This window comes from Triticum urartu, chromosome 7A, assembly GCF_056163025.1.
Source record: "Triticum urartu cultivar PI428250 chromosome 7A, HENAU_Tu73, whole genome shotgun sequence".
NCBI classification, from domain to species: domain Eukaryota; kingdom Viridiplantae; phylum Streptophyta; class Magnoliopsida; order Poales; family Poaceae; genus Triticum; species Triticum urartu.
The window spans coordinates 717,990,432-718,004,894 of NC_141879.1; the positions used below are offsets into that span (position 1 = coordinate 717,990,432).

Genomic DNA, 14,463 nt, shown 5'->3' on the forward strand with positions numbered 1-14,463 from the left:
GACGTACTCATATACAAATTTAGACAAAGGGAAACTACTATAAAAAATGTGAGCATAAAAACAAATTGTCCTAGACAATATAGAGTGAATAGTACGTCTAATATAGTGTTGATTTTGTTTTTTCTTCCACAAATAGTACCACAAAATTCCTTTGCCCCCCCCCCAATTTTTTTTTTGCATGATCGTAACGCTTTATGAAGTTTGCTGCCATCAAGTTTCATGATTTTTTGACCAATTTTTAAATTCCTTTTTTAAAATGGTTGCACCTACCCTTGTGTTTCATTTGTTACCCTCCTTTGGCACCTTCTATGTTATGATCCTCATTGGAGTTCCTCTTAGCAGACTGAGCAAAGCTTGGGTCATGAGTCTACCCAAGGGCAGCATCTGCCTGGGGCATGATCTTGGGAAGGCTTGAGAAGGACTTTTTCTTGAACCAGTCATATTATTAATTTTTTGTATTCATTAATACTAATGCTTGATGTCCTCTATAGCTAGACTTCATGTCCTATCAAGATACGTGCAGATATGAAGCACGTGAAAAAAATGACCTTGTGCAAAAAAAATCGATTCAGGTGGGTATGAAAAGCATCAAAATACACACGAAGGAATGGAACACATGCTGGGAAAATACCCTGATACACATGATAGTATATGCACCTCATAAAACCAATCCTCGAACCTTTCTGAGAAATTTGTGAAAAGGTAAAAAATGTTTGAATTTTTTGGTAACAATCTTGACCTACTGACGTACTTGTATAACAATTTGAACAAAGAAAAACTACCGTAAAAAAAATCTGTGAATAAGAATAAAATTGTCTAGGACAATTTAGAGTGAATAGTACCTCCAATATATTGCTGATTTTGTATTTTCAATAGTAAGTGGTACTACGGGAATTATTTGCTCCCGAATTGTTTACGCGAATTTAAAGCTTTTATCAAGTTTCTTGCCAACAAGATTTTCTGATCACTTCTTTTTGTTTGGAAAATGGGTGCAACTACCCTATGTTCCATTGGTTCCCCTCCGCGCGCGCAGATATACTCTATTACCCAAAACTGATTGCCAATGCTAACAGTGGCGGAGACAGGGGGGAGCAGGGGCCTGTCCCCCCCTATCGATCGAGTAATCATCGAGTATTACGCTACTAATTAGCGATATGTTTCACCTACAGAAGTACTTGCCCCCCCCCCTATCTTGACGTGAATTATGAAAAAAGAAAAAGAAACCAGGCCTATGTGAAAGCCCACGAAAAAGTTGTTTGTTTGCAAGTCCATTGCAGGGCCCGATTTGGCGTTTGGCCTCCGCTAAGGTCTCCTCGGCGCGTGTGCGTGGGTGGATTAGTGATATGCCGCTGCGGTCGTGTACCTGTCCAGCCTACCCGCCTGCCGCCTCTACTATCCCTGCCCGCGATTCGGTTCATACGGCAAGGCAGGCTGATCCTCTTGCCAATTCTTAAGTCTGCAGCCAACGAATTGACCAAGGTTAACCTTTACTAATCCCTCTCAGTTCTCATCTTGTAGTGTTATAAATCATAGTATTTGATTTATTTTGGCTGTGTGATTTGTGATGAGTTGCCACGCTAGGTCATACCCACAAACCATTTGAAAGCTCTGATCGATCAAGCTTCCTCGAGCACGGCTGCATTGGTAAGCAGTGATGGCTATTACACGTCTGCCAATGACAACCAACCGGTCTACTTTGACCTAGCGGCAGAGGGGACGGTGAGGGTCTAGGTTTTGTTCTCTAGGTATGTATTTTGACAATACTGATCAATTTTCCTAATACAACAACCAAATTTTATAATACTAGTGATGATTTTTCATTCAGACCTATATACAATAATTGGTGTTCTCTGTATATCATAAATTTCCGTATGACAACGTTTTGTAGCAAGGCATGTCATGTCATATTTTGGAGTAGTTTGATCAACTTCTTGGTGCGTATGTGGAATTATTGACCTATATTAGCTATAGCTAGACACGCTCGAGCTGAAAAATAAAATTGTGTGTATGTAGGCAAAATAAAATGTGAATGATACTTGAATATAAAACTATTAGGTAATTTGTGAAGCAAAAAAAAAAAATTCTGGCTTTACCATCGTCTTGGCCCCTCCTATGTCTAAATCCTGGCTCCGTCCCCTGAATGCTAATATGCATTCCTTCAATCCATTGGGCATGTAAGCGCGCATGCTGCCTTCGACATGTCGAGTGCATGCTAGCACCGTTGTTGGCCTTCCACCCGCGTGCAATGCTGGATGCGTTGCTATGTCGTATGGTGCCCAGACGTGCTCCCGAGACACCACCCTTGTGTTAAAAAAAGATGGAAGCTTTCCGCAACCATGTGACCTCACTCTCCACCATGCATGGCTTTGGCGAGTGCAGTGATAAGCTGTGGCCTCACGCTCGGCTGTAGCTGTGCTTGCTTTTTTTCTGACCCAACTGTAGCTGTACTGCTAGTACGCTAAAGCCAGCTGCCCTACCCCTGCTGCTACGTCCGTAGGTACTAGTGGTTGCATAGATCAATGGCAAATTTGACGGTCCATCCAACTGACGTCGCCCGTCCATTCTAAGGAGGAATCCAATGGCCGATACTAAGTAGGGCTCATGAGTAATTAACAACAGGAAGAGCATGTATGTGTGGAAACAAAAGCTGCACGCGGTCCAGACATGAATAAGAGGAGCGGAGAGAATGGCCCTTAATTACGCACAAGCATACGCTTACATTAGCACATTCAGCTGTGAATGAATGTCTACCGTTGTTTACCATAAGTTTAGAGGTTTCTCTATGATAGCACAGTGTTTGCAGGTGCACCATACAAAAACGAGGAGCCATCCGCAGCACTCGCGAGCATTGTACAGTCTGCGCTCTGCCACCCACACAACAGGCAGCTGTCGGCGACCCACGCAACCGGCTGCTCTCTGTTGGGCCTGCGCTTAATCTTTCACGATAATGGAAAGAATCAGGTCTGTGCCGTGGAAATGACCAATTACCACATGCCCTGAAGGGGTGAGCAGATGACAGAAGCAGCTTTCGCGTGGGCGCGGTGATGCGTGAGGTACCGGGGCCGCAGAGTACCGCTAGCTGGTACTACGCCCTTGTTGCAGTTACATAAATCCATGGTAGAAAATTTCACGGTGCATCCAAGTGACGTGCCCCGTCGATTGTAGGGAATCCAATGGCCTAGCTCCATTGGTCAAATCATCCCCGGCCGCTCCCTTGGTCAAATCATCCATCCAGCTCACCTAGCCCGGTGCCGGTGGAGGCAACGGCAACGGAGCCCTTCTTCCCTTCCCCTCTCCTCTCCTCTCCTCTTCAAACGGCTGCACTTCAAATCACCTAGTCCCCTATATAAGAAGCAGCTCTCCCTGTGGAATCGCACCCATCCACAAGACCAACAACATGACTGCCCACTGGGTTCGCAAGGGCTCTGAGTTTTTTTGTGGGTTTGTTACCGCCACCTTTGGCGTCTTTGCGTTAGTCTTAGCCATTAGTAGTACCTTCAACACCGGTTCGTCTTCCACAGCGTCCACATGTAGCTCAGCTCCACCTCCTCCTCCTCCTACTAGTGATGGCTGCGACCCAGATGCTTTGCGTAGTCTCATCTCCATCTTTTTGCGGTGCCTAGCGAGCGCCCAATTCTGCTCGTTGGTTCTCATCTTCTTCGTTCGGGGTGTTGTGGAGCGTGCACACGCGGCCCACGAGCGGGTCGCCAAGGACGAGGATGCAGCGTACAAAGCCGCATCCGACGCGCACCAGGAGGCCTGCCGGAAGCTCGCCCGGCTCCGCCGGACGCTCGAGCACCGCAACAAAGAGGTCCGCAAACGGCCGGACGACGAGGCTTGTTGGACGGCTTTGACGGCCGCGCAGGACGAGGAGGAGGTCCTCATGGCCGTGGTGGAGCGCGCCAAGCAGGACGCCGACAGCAAGAAGCCAAAGGAAGGTATGGAGCGTATCACCGGTCGATTGGGAAAGGCGGTCCGCATCAGTTTCTTCCTGTCTGTCTGCTTCTCCCAACTAGCTGGAGTGTGTGCGGGATTTGCCTTTTACTACTCGTTGCAGATACAGGAGCACTGTGTGTTTGGTGGTGTTCTTGAGGTCCTTGCCTTCACATTTGCTCTTGGTTTCTCGCTGCCGTTCCATGGTTTCTTTGGGTGGATCGCCATATCGCAAAACTGATGGTGTGGACTTGATGAGTATGAACCCGGCTATTAGTTCTTCAAATTAGTTAGATTAATGCTTTCTTCAAAGTTGATGTCCATGTGGACAAGATCAACATTCATGTCTAGTTTTAATATTTCTTCAAAGCTGATGCCACCTAGGCAAGATCAGCATTAGGCGTAAGTGTATCGTCTGTGTTGGTAATTCGATGTAATGCGTCCGGTTCAACTCATCTTTTAAAAGTGTATTATATGTAATCCTGTGTGTGGAACGAGTAATTATGTACTTGTTATACCTTGTGCGTGATGGCGGAAGGATGAATGTTTGTGTGTTAATTACTTGTTATACCATGGGCCTGACCGCGGAAGGATGGGTGTTTGTGTATTGATTGATGCGGAAGCGACGGCACAAAAGCCCCATCAACATTCAACTTAACATACTTTACCCTTGGTTTCACCCATACTTGTTTCGCTGGCAATAGAATAATTAGCTACCAAAACTCAGAATACTGTACCTATGAATTTTGGTTCCTGTACTTTTTGATATGATATACTCCCTCCATTCCTATATATAGTGCGTATTAGTTTCTTGCAAGAATTCCACAATGTAGTGCGTATGAAGCACTTTGGACAAGAATTACCCCTAGCTTTTCACTGGAGATGCAGCACATCCACATGCCTATGTACGGAGAGTGTGCATGCAGGGTTACTATGGTCTAGAAGTACATCTCCACATCATGCCTTGGTCTTGGAGCCTCAAACCATGCGCACTACATATTGAACTAGAGGGAGTACTACCTAGCCTCTCGAAACATCTTATATTTTGGAATGGAAGTGGTATAATATAAGATAAATGTTTTTGCATTTGATAGCTCCCATGACTAAGGTAAACCAAACACAGTGAAACAATAAATGGGTGAAATGGTACAGTAGAAGGCAAGCCACGCGAGCCATTGGATCTCCATTTTGACAATTGCTGAGGTTCGTCGGATAACTGAATCCTTATCTAGCTTCTGAATAAATAGGCACCAGCTTCAGTACTGACAATACCCCGCTCTGAAAAAGGCTTGAAATGTATGCTAAATGAACTCGGTGCCTTCCCGTGTACCGGCTTGTCCTCAAGTAGCTTGATAGCGCCACCGTTCAACCGGGGCTCTGAAAAAGGCTGGAAATGTATGCTAAATGAACTCGGTGCCTTCCCGTGTACCGTCGCCACGACAGAAAATTTCCTTTCTTCAAAAACAAGGACAGAAAATTTCCAATTGCACATATACCACCGGAAGGTTGTTGCGTGGGATTTGTCTTGTTTGGAGAACGAGGACAAGTTCAGTTTTAATGCGTCCGGAGAGATCGACTAAGGGCATCTTCAACGGACTCTCAAATCGTATGGACAGCATGGCCAGGACGCATTTTGTCATCTACCGCATTTCTACATCGGTCAATGCGCGGCATCTAACGCATTTCTATATCGTTTAATTCACGGGCAAATGTATTTTTTTCCGCAAACTAGAGGCAAACTATGGGTGGCTTTACGGGCGTCCGGATCGCTGCCACGTCCGCGTCTGACTAACCTGGCCCATCAAACAACCCCAATCGCCTCTCCCACGCTTTTCCTTCCAATGCACGCGCCGCATCAATATTGGCGCAGAGCACGCGGCACACGGAGCCCGTGTCCCCTCCCCGCTACCGCGAGGAGGAGCCCTCTTGCCGCCTCCCCTACGCATCAAGGAGGAGCGGCTCTAACCGCCGCCTGGTGCGTGAACGATGAGCGGCGCTCGCCGCCGCCCACGCCCCAGCCGCAAAGGCGCGCAGTCGCCTTGCCACTACCTCGGCGACGGCATCAGCAATGACAGCTGCTCGTCCTACCGGAGCGCCCTAGTGGCGACGGAGTACATCGCCAGGGAGCGGCAGCAACGGTGGGGCAGGCACAACACGGTGCCGATCGGAGTTCGCAGATTCCGACGTTCCGCCACCACACATCGTCACAAATCCCGAGCTGGCGCCTGGGCCAGGACCGCTCCAAGACGACGGTGGAGACAAGCAAGCGTCGTCTCCACCACATCGACGGGGAGATGGCCAAGTACGGCGAGGAGCGGTTTCTCACCGAGACCGCCACCACCTCTGCTTCCTTGAAGGCCCACCGCCCTCTCCCCCCGCCCATCTCCTCGGTGGTTGCGGCCGCTGCACAAGGGGAGGAAGCGGAGAGGATCATCCACGAGCGCTGCTGCCGGAAAGCTCTGCAGCGACGCCGCGCCCTCCCCCCCCCTCCCCCAGCCGTTCGCTGATTTACTGTTGGAACTGTCGAGCGACGTTGCCATCGACAATTTTCGGCATCTTCATTGTTCACTCTCCAAGATTCGCCACACGACCGTCAAATCAATGGGCCCAAGCCCCTGGTGAGTAAGCTCTGCGTCGGAAGATTGCTTGCCATTTCGCCACAGGACCGTCAAATCTATTAGAGTTGTGTCGAATATTATGTACAAGGTAGGTTACAATTGGACTCTGAGTAGTATTGTGTTTAGATAGGATATGGAGTCATGTCCTAGTAGGACACTTGTATCCTAGGCCTTGTTGGAAATATGCCCTAGAGGCAATAATAAAATGATTATTATTATATTTCCTTGTTCATGATAATAGTTTATTATCCATGCTAGAATTGTATTGATAGGAAACTCAGATACATGTGTGGATACATAGACAACACCATGTCCCTAGTAAACTCAGATACATGTGTTGACTAGCTCGTTGATCAATAGATGGTTACGGTTTCCTGACCATGGACATTGGATGTCATTGATAATGGGATCACATCATTAGGAGAATTATGTGATGGACAAGACCCAATCCTAAGCCGAGCACAAAGATCGTGTAGTTCGTATGCTAAAGCTTTACTAATGTCAAGTATCATTTCCTTAGACCATGAGATTGTGCAACTCCCGGATACCGTAGGAATACTTTGGGTGTGCCAAACGTCACAACGTAACTGGGTGGCTATAAAGGTACACTACGGGTATCTCCGAAAGTGTCTGTTGGGTTGGCACGAATCGAGACTGGGATTTGTCACTCCGTGTGACGGAAAGGTATGTCTGGGCCCACTCGGTAGGACATCATCATTATGTGCACAATGTGATCAAGGAGTTGATCACGGGATGATGTGTTACGGAACGAGTAAAGAGACTTGCCGGTAACGAGATTGAACAAGGTATCGGGATACCGACGATCGAATCTCGGGCAAGTATCGTACCGATAGACAAAGGGAATTGTATACGGGATTGATTAAGTCCTTGACATCGTGGTTCATCCGATTAGATCATCGTGGAACATGTGGGAGCCAATATGGGTATCCAGATCCCACTATTGGTTATTGGCCGGAGAGGTGTCTCGGTCATGTCTGCATGGTTCCCGAACCCGTAGGGTCTACACACTTAAGGTTCGGTGACGCTAGAGTTGTTATGGGAATTAGTATGTGGTTACCGAAGGTAGTTCGGAGTCCCGGATGAGATCCCGGACGTGACGTGGAACTCCGGAATGGTCCAGCGGTGAAGATCGATATATTGGACGAAGGATATCGGAGTCCGGAAGTGTTCCGGAGGTACCAGGCTATGGCCAGCATGACCGAAAGGTGTTTCAGGAGCCCCGGCAAGTGTTGGAGGGCCTCATGGGCCAAAGGGGGAGGGGCAAACCAGCCCACTAAGGGTTGGTGCGCCCCCCCACACCCTTTCCCACGTTACTTGGGGAGGTGGGGCGCCTCCACCTGGCTTGGGAGGCAAGCCTCCACCTGCTTGGCTTGGGGGGCAAGTCTCCCTAGGATTTTCCCTAGGGAGATCCAATCTGCCTGGCCGCCGCCCCCTAGGGGAAACCCTAGGGCGCCTCCCCCTCTCCCCTTCCCCCTATATATAGTGGAGGGGTGGGAGGGCAGCTGTGACCTCTTCCCTGGCGCAGCCCTCCCTCCTCCTACCTTCTCCTCCTCCTCCATGGTGCTTGGCGAAGCCCTGCCGGAGAACCACGAGCTCCACCACCACCACGCCGTCGTGCTGACGGAGCTCTCCCTCAACTTCTCCTCTCCCCTTGCTGGATCAAGAAGGAGGAGACGTCCCCGGGCTGTACGTGTGTTGAACGCGGAGGTGCCGTCCGTTCGGCACTTAGATCGGAATCAACCGCGATCTGAATCGCTACGAGTACGACTCCATCAACCCCGTTCACTTGAACGCTTCCGCTTAGCGATCTACAAGGGTATGTAGATGCACTCTCCTTCCCTCGTTGCTATATTACTCCATAGATTGATCTTGGTGTTGCGTAGAAAATTTTGAATTTCTGCTACGTTCCCCAACAGTGGCATCATGAGCTAGGTCTATGTGTAGTTTCTATGCACGAGTAGAACACAAAGCAGTTGTGGGCGTCGATATTGTCAATTATCTTGCCGTTACTAGTCTTATCTTGATTCGGCGGCATTGTGGGATGAAGCGGCCCGGACCAACCTTACACGTACGCTTACGTGAGACCGGTTCCACCGACTGACATGCACTAGTTGCATAAGGTGGCTGGCGGGTGTCTGTCTCTCCCACTTTAGTCGGATCGGATTCGATGAACAGGGTCCTTATGAAGGGTAAATAGAAATTGGCAATTCACGTTGTGGTTTTGGCGTAGGTAAGAAACGTTCTTGCTAGCAACCTATAGCAGCCACGTAAAAACTTGCAACAACAATTAGAGGACGTCTAACTTGTTTTTGCAGCAAGTGTTTTTGTGATGTGATATGGCCAAAAGGATATGATGAATGATATATGTGATGTATGAGATGATCATGTTCTTGTAATAGGAATCACGACTTGCATGTCGTTGAATATGACAACCGGCAGGAGCCATAGGAGTTGTCTTAATTTATTTATGACCTGCGTGTCAACATAAACGTCATGTAATTACTTTACTTTATTGCTAACCGTTAGCTGTAGTAGTAGAAGTAATAGTTGGTGAGACAACTTCATGAAGACACAATGATGGAGATCATGATGATGGAGATCATGGTGTCATGCCGGTGATGATGATGATCATGGAGCCCCGAAGATGGAGATCAAAAGGAGCAAAGTGATGATGGCCATATCATGTCATTATTTGATTGCATGTGATGTTTATCATGTTTTACATCTTATTTGCTTAGAACGACGGTAGCTTAAATAAGATGATCCCTCACTAAAATTTCAAGAAAAATGTTCTCCCTAACTGTGCACCGTTGCGAAGGTTCGTCGTTTTGAAGCACCACGTGATGATCGGGTGTGATAGATTCTTACGTTCGAATACAACGGGTGTTGACGAGCCTAGCATGTGCAGACATGGCCTCGGAACACATGCGAAACACTTAGGTTGACTTGACGAGCCTAGCATGTACAGACATGGCCTCGGAACACGGAGGACCGAAAGGTCGAACATGAGTCGTATAGAAGATGCGATCAACATGAGATGTTCACGATGATGACTAGTCCGTCTCACGTGATGATCGGACACGGCCTAGTTGATTTGGATCATGTATCACTTAGATGACTAGAGGGATATCTATCTGAGTGGGAGTTCATGAAATAATCAGATGAACTCAATTATCATGAACATAGTCAAAAGGACTTTGCAAATTATGTCGTAGCTTATGCTTTAGTTCTACTGTTTGATATGTTCCTAGAGAAAATTTAGTTGAAAGTTGATAGTAGCAATTATGCGGACTAGGTCCGTAAACTGAGGATTGTCCTCGTTGCTGCACAGAAGGCTTATGTACTTAATGCACCGCTCGGTGTGCTGAACCTCAAACATTGTCTGTGGATGTTGCGAACATCTGACATATACGTTTTGATGACTACGTGATAGTTCAGTGATGTTAAACGGTTTAGATTTGAGGCACCGAAGATGTTTTGAAACGTCGCGGAACATATGAGATGTTTCGAGGGCTGAAATTGGAATTTCAGGCTCGTGCCCACGTCAAGAGGTATAAGACCTCCGACGGGTTTCTTGGCCTACAAACAAAGGGAGAAAAGCTCAATCGTTGAGCTTGTACTCAGATCGTCTGGGTACAACAATCACTTGAATTGAGTGGGAGTTATCTTCCAGATGAGAAAGTGATGGTTCTCCAAAGTCACTGCCACCAAGCTACTAGAGCTTCGTGATGAACTATAACATATCAGGGATAGACATGATGATCCTTGAGCAATTCGCGATATTTGACACCGTGAAAGTAGAAATCAAGAAGGAGCATCAATTGTTGATGGTTAGTGAAACCACTAGTTTCAAGAAGGGCAAGGGCAATAAGGGATACTTCATGAAACGGCAAATCAGCTACTGCTCTAGTGAAGAAACCCAAGGTTGAACCCAAAACCGAGACTAAGTGCTTCTGTAATAAGGGGAACGGTCACTGAAGCGGAACCACCCTAGATGCTTGGTAGATGAGAAGGCTGGGAAGGTTGACAGAAGTATGTATTGGACATACATTATATTAAATGTGTACTTTACTAGTACTCCTAGTAGCAGCAGGGTATTAGATACCGGTTCGTTTGCTAAGTGTTAGTAACTCGAAATAAAAGGCTACAGAATAAACGGAGACTAGCCAAAGGTGAGACGACGATAGGTGTTGGAAGAGTTTCCAAGGTTGATGTGATCAAACATCGCACGCTCCCTCTACCATCGGGATTGGTGTTAAACCTAAATAATTTTTATTTGGTGTTTGCGTTGAGCATAGACATGATTGGATTATGTCTATCGCAATACGGTTATTCATTTAAGGAGAATAATGGTTATTCTGTTTATTTGAATAATACCTTCAATGGTCTTGCACCTAAAATGAATGGTTTGTTGAATCCCGATCGTAGTGATACACATGTTCATGCCAAAAGATAGTAATGATAGAACCACATACTTGTGGCACTGCAATTTGGTCATAATGGTATAAAACGCATGTATAAGCTCCATGTTGATGGATCTTAGGACTCACTTGATTTTGAATCACATGAGACATGCGAACCATGCCTATTGGTATATATGCATGAAGAAACTCCATACAGATGGATAGTTTGGGCTCACTTGATTTTGAATCACTTGAGACATGCACATCATACCACATGGGCAAGATGACTGAACGGCCTCGTTTTCAGTAAGATGGAACAAGAAAGCAACATGTTGGAAGTAATACATCTTGATGTGTGCAGTCCAATGAGTGCTGAGGCATGTAGTGGATATCGTTACGTTCTTACTTCACAGATGATTTGAGTAGATGTTGAGAATGTTTACTTGATAAATCATGAGTCTGAATTATTGAAAGGTTCAAGTAATTTCAGGGTGAAGTAGAAAGATCGTCGTGACAAGAGGATAAAATATCTATGATATGATCATAGAGATGAATATCTGAATTACGAGTTTGGCACAGAATTAAGACATTGTGGAAATTGTTTCACAACTAATACAGCCTGGATCACCATAGTGTGATGGTGTGTCCGAACATCATAGCTGCACCCTATTGGATATGATGCATAGCATGATGTCTCTTATCGAATTACCACGATAGTTTATGGGTTAGGCATTAGAGAAAACCACATTCACTTTAAATAGGGCACCACGTAATTCCGATGAGATGACACCGTATGAACTATGGTTTAGAGAAACCTAAGCTGTCGTTTCTTAAAAGGTTTGGGGCTACGACGCTTATGTGAAAAAGTTTCAGGCTGATGAGCTCGAACCCAAAGCGGATGAATGCATCTTCATAGAATACCTAAAACAGTTGGGTATACCTCCTGTCTGAGATCTGAAAGCAATTGTTTCTATAATCGGGTCCTTTCTCGAGGAAAAGTTTCTCTCGAAAGAATTGAGTGGGAGGATGGTGGAGACTTGATGAGGTTATTGAACCGTCACTTCAACTAGTGTGTAGCAGGGCACAGGAAGTTGTTCCCGTGGCACCTACACCAATTGAAGTGGAAGCTTATGATAGTGATCACAAAACTTCGGATCAAGTCACTCCCAAACCTCGTAGGACGAGAAGGATGCGTACTACTTCAGAGTGGTACGTAATCCTGTCTTGGAAATCATGTTGCTAGACAACAATGAACCTACGAGCTATAGAGAAGCGATGTGGGCCCAGATTCTGACGAATGGCTCGAGGCCATAAAATCCGAGAGAGGATCCATGTATGAAAACAAAGTGTGGACTTTGAAAAGAACTACTTGATGGTCGTAAGACTGTTGGGTACAGATGGATCTTAGAAGGAAGACGGACAATGATGGTAAGTGTCACCATTAAGAAAGCTCGACTTGTCGTTAAGATTTTTTCCAACAAGTTCAAGGAGTTGACTGCGATGAGACTTTCTCACTCGTAGCGATGCTTAAGAGTCCGTTGAAATTATATTAGCAGTTACTGCATTGTTTATGAAATCTTGCAAATAGGATGTCAAAACATTGTTTCCTTTTCTTGAGGAAAGGTTGTATGTGATACAAACAAAAGGTTTTGTCAATCCTAAAAATGCTAACAAGTATGCAAGGCTCCGGTAGTCCTTCTAAGGACTGGAGTAAGCATCTCGGAGTTGGAATATACGCTTTGATGATGATCAAAGGTTTTGGGTTTATACAAAGTTTATGAGAAACTTGTATTTCCAAAGAAGTGAGTGGTAGCACTATAGAATTTCTGATGAGTATATGTTGTTGACATATTGTTGATCGGAAATGATGTAGAATTTCTGGAAAGCATGCAGAATTATTTGAAAAGTGTTTTTCAATGGAAAACCTGCATTAAGCTACTTGAGTATTGAGCTATAAGATCTATAAGGATAGATCAAAACGCTTAATAGTACTTTCAAATGAATACATAACGTGACAAGATTTTGAAGGAGTTCAAAATAGATCAGCAAAGAAGGAGTTCTTGGCTGTATTACAGGTGTGAGTATTGAGTAAGACTCAAGACCTGACCAGGGCAGAAGAGAGAGAAAGGACGAAGGCCGTCCTCTATGCTTTAGATGTAGGCTCTACAGTATGCTATGCTGTGTACCGCACCTGAAGTGTGCCTTGCCATGAGTCAGTCAAGGGGTACAAGAGTGATCCAAGAATGGATCACAGGACAGCGGTCAAAGTTATCCTTAGTAACTAGTGGACTAAGGAATTTTCTCGATTATGGAGGTGGTAAAAGAGTTCGTCGTAAAGGGTTACGCCGATGCAAACTTTGACACTAATTCAGATTATTCTGAGTAGTAAAATGGATTCGTATAGTAGAACAGTTATTTGGAATAGCTCCAAATAGAACGTGGTAGCTACATCTAGGAGATGACATAGAGATTTGTAAAGCACACACGGATCTGAAAGGTTCAGACCCGTTGACTAAAACATCTCTCACAAGCAACATGATCAAACCCAGAACTCATTGAGTGTTAATCACATAGTGATGTGAACTAGATTATTAACTCTAGTAAACTCTTTGGATGTTGGTCACATGGCGATGTGACCTGTGAGTGTTAATCACATGGCGATGTGAACTAGATTATTGACTCTAGTGCAAGTGGGAGACTGTTGGAAATATGCCCTAGAGGCAATAATAAAATGATTATTATTATATTTCCTTGTTCATGATAATCGTTTATTATCCATGCTAGAATTGTATTGATAGGAAACTCAGATACATGTGTGGATACATAGACAACACCATGTCCCTAGTAAGCCTCTAGTTGACTAGCTCGTTGATCAATAGATGGTTACGGTTTCCTGACCATGGACATTGGATGTCGTTGATAACGGGATCACATCATTAGGAGAATGATGTGATGGACAAGACCCAATCCTAAGCCTAGCACAAAGATCGTGTAGTTCGTATGCTAAAGCTTTTCTAATGTCAAGTATCATTTCCTTAGACCATGAGATTGTGCAACTCCCGGATACCATAGGAATACTTTGGGTGTGCCAAACGTCCAACGTAACTGGGTGGCTATAAAGGTACACTACGGGTATCTCCGAAAGTGTCTGTTGGGTTGGCACGAATCGAGACTGGGATTTGTCACTCCGTGTGACGGAGAGGTATCTCTGGGCCCACTCGGTAGGACATCATCATTATGTGCACAATGTGATCAAGGAGTTGATCACGGGATGATGTGTTACGGAACGAGTAAAGAGACTTGCCGGTAACGAGATTGAATAAGATATCGGGATACCGACGATCGAATCTCGGGCAAGTATCGTACCGATAGACAAAGGGAATTGTATACGGGATTGATTAAGTCCTTGACATCGTGGTTCATCCGACGAGATCATCGTGGAACATGTGGGAGCCAATATGGGTATCCAGATCCCGCTATTGGTTATT

The 14,463-nt window shown here is 45.6% G+C and overlaps 1 protein-coding gene across 1 annotated transcript; it reads left to right on the forward strand.

The window, feature by feature from the left end:
• Positions 1-3,279: 3,279 nt before the first annotated feature.
• LOC147962137 (uncharacterized) lies at positions 3,280-4,413 on the forward strand. The gene has a single exon (XM_087536269.1). The coding sequence runs from the start codon at positions 3,398-3,400 to the stop codon at positions 4,172-4,174; it is 777 nt and encodes a 258-aa protein (XP_087392395.1). The 5' UTR covers positions 3,280-3,397; the 3' UTR covers positions 4,175-4,413.
• Positions 4,414-14,463: the final 10,050 nt, after the last annotated feature.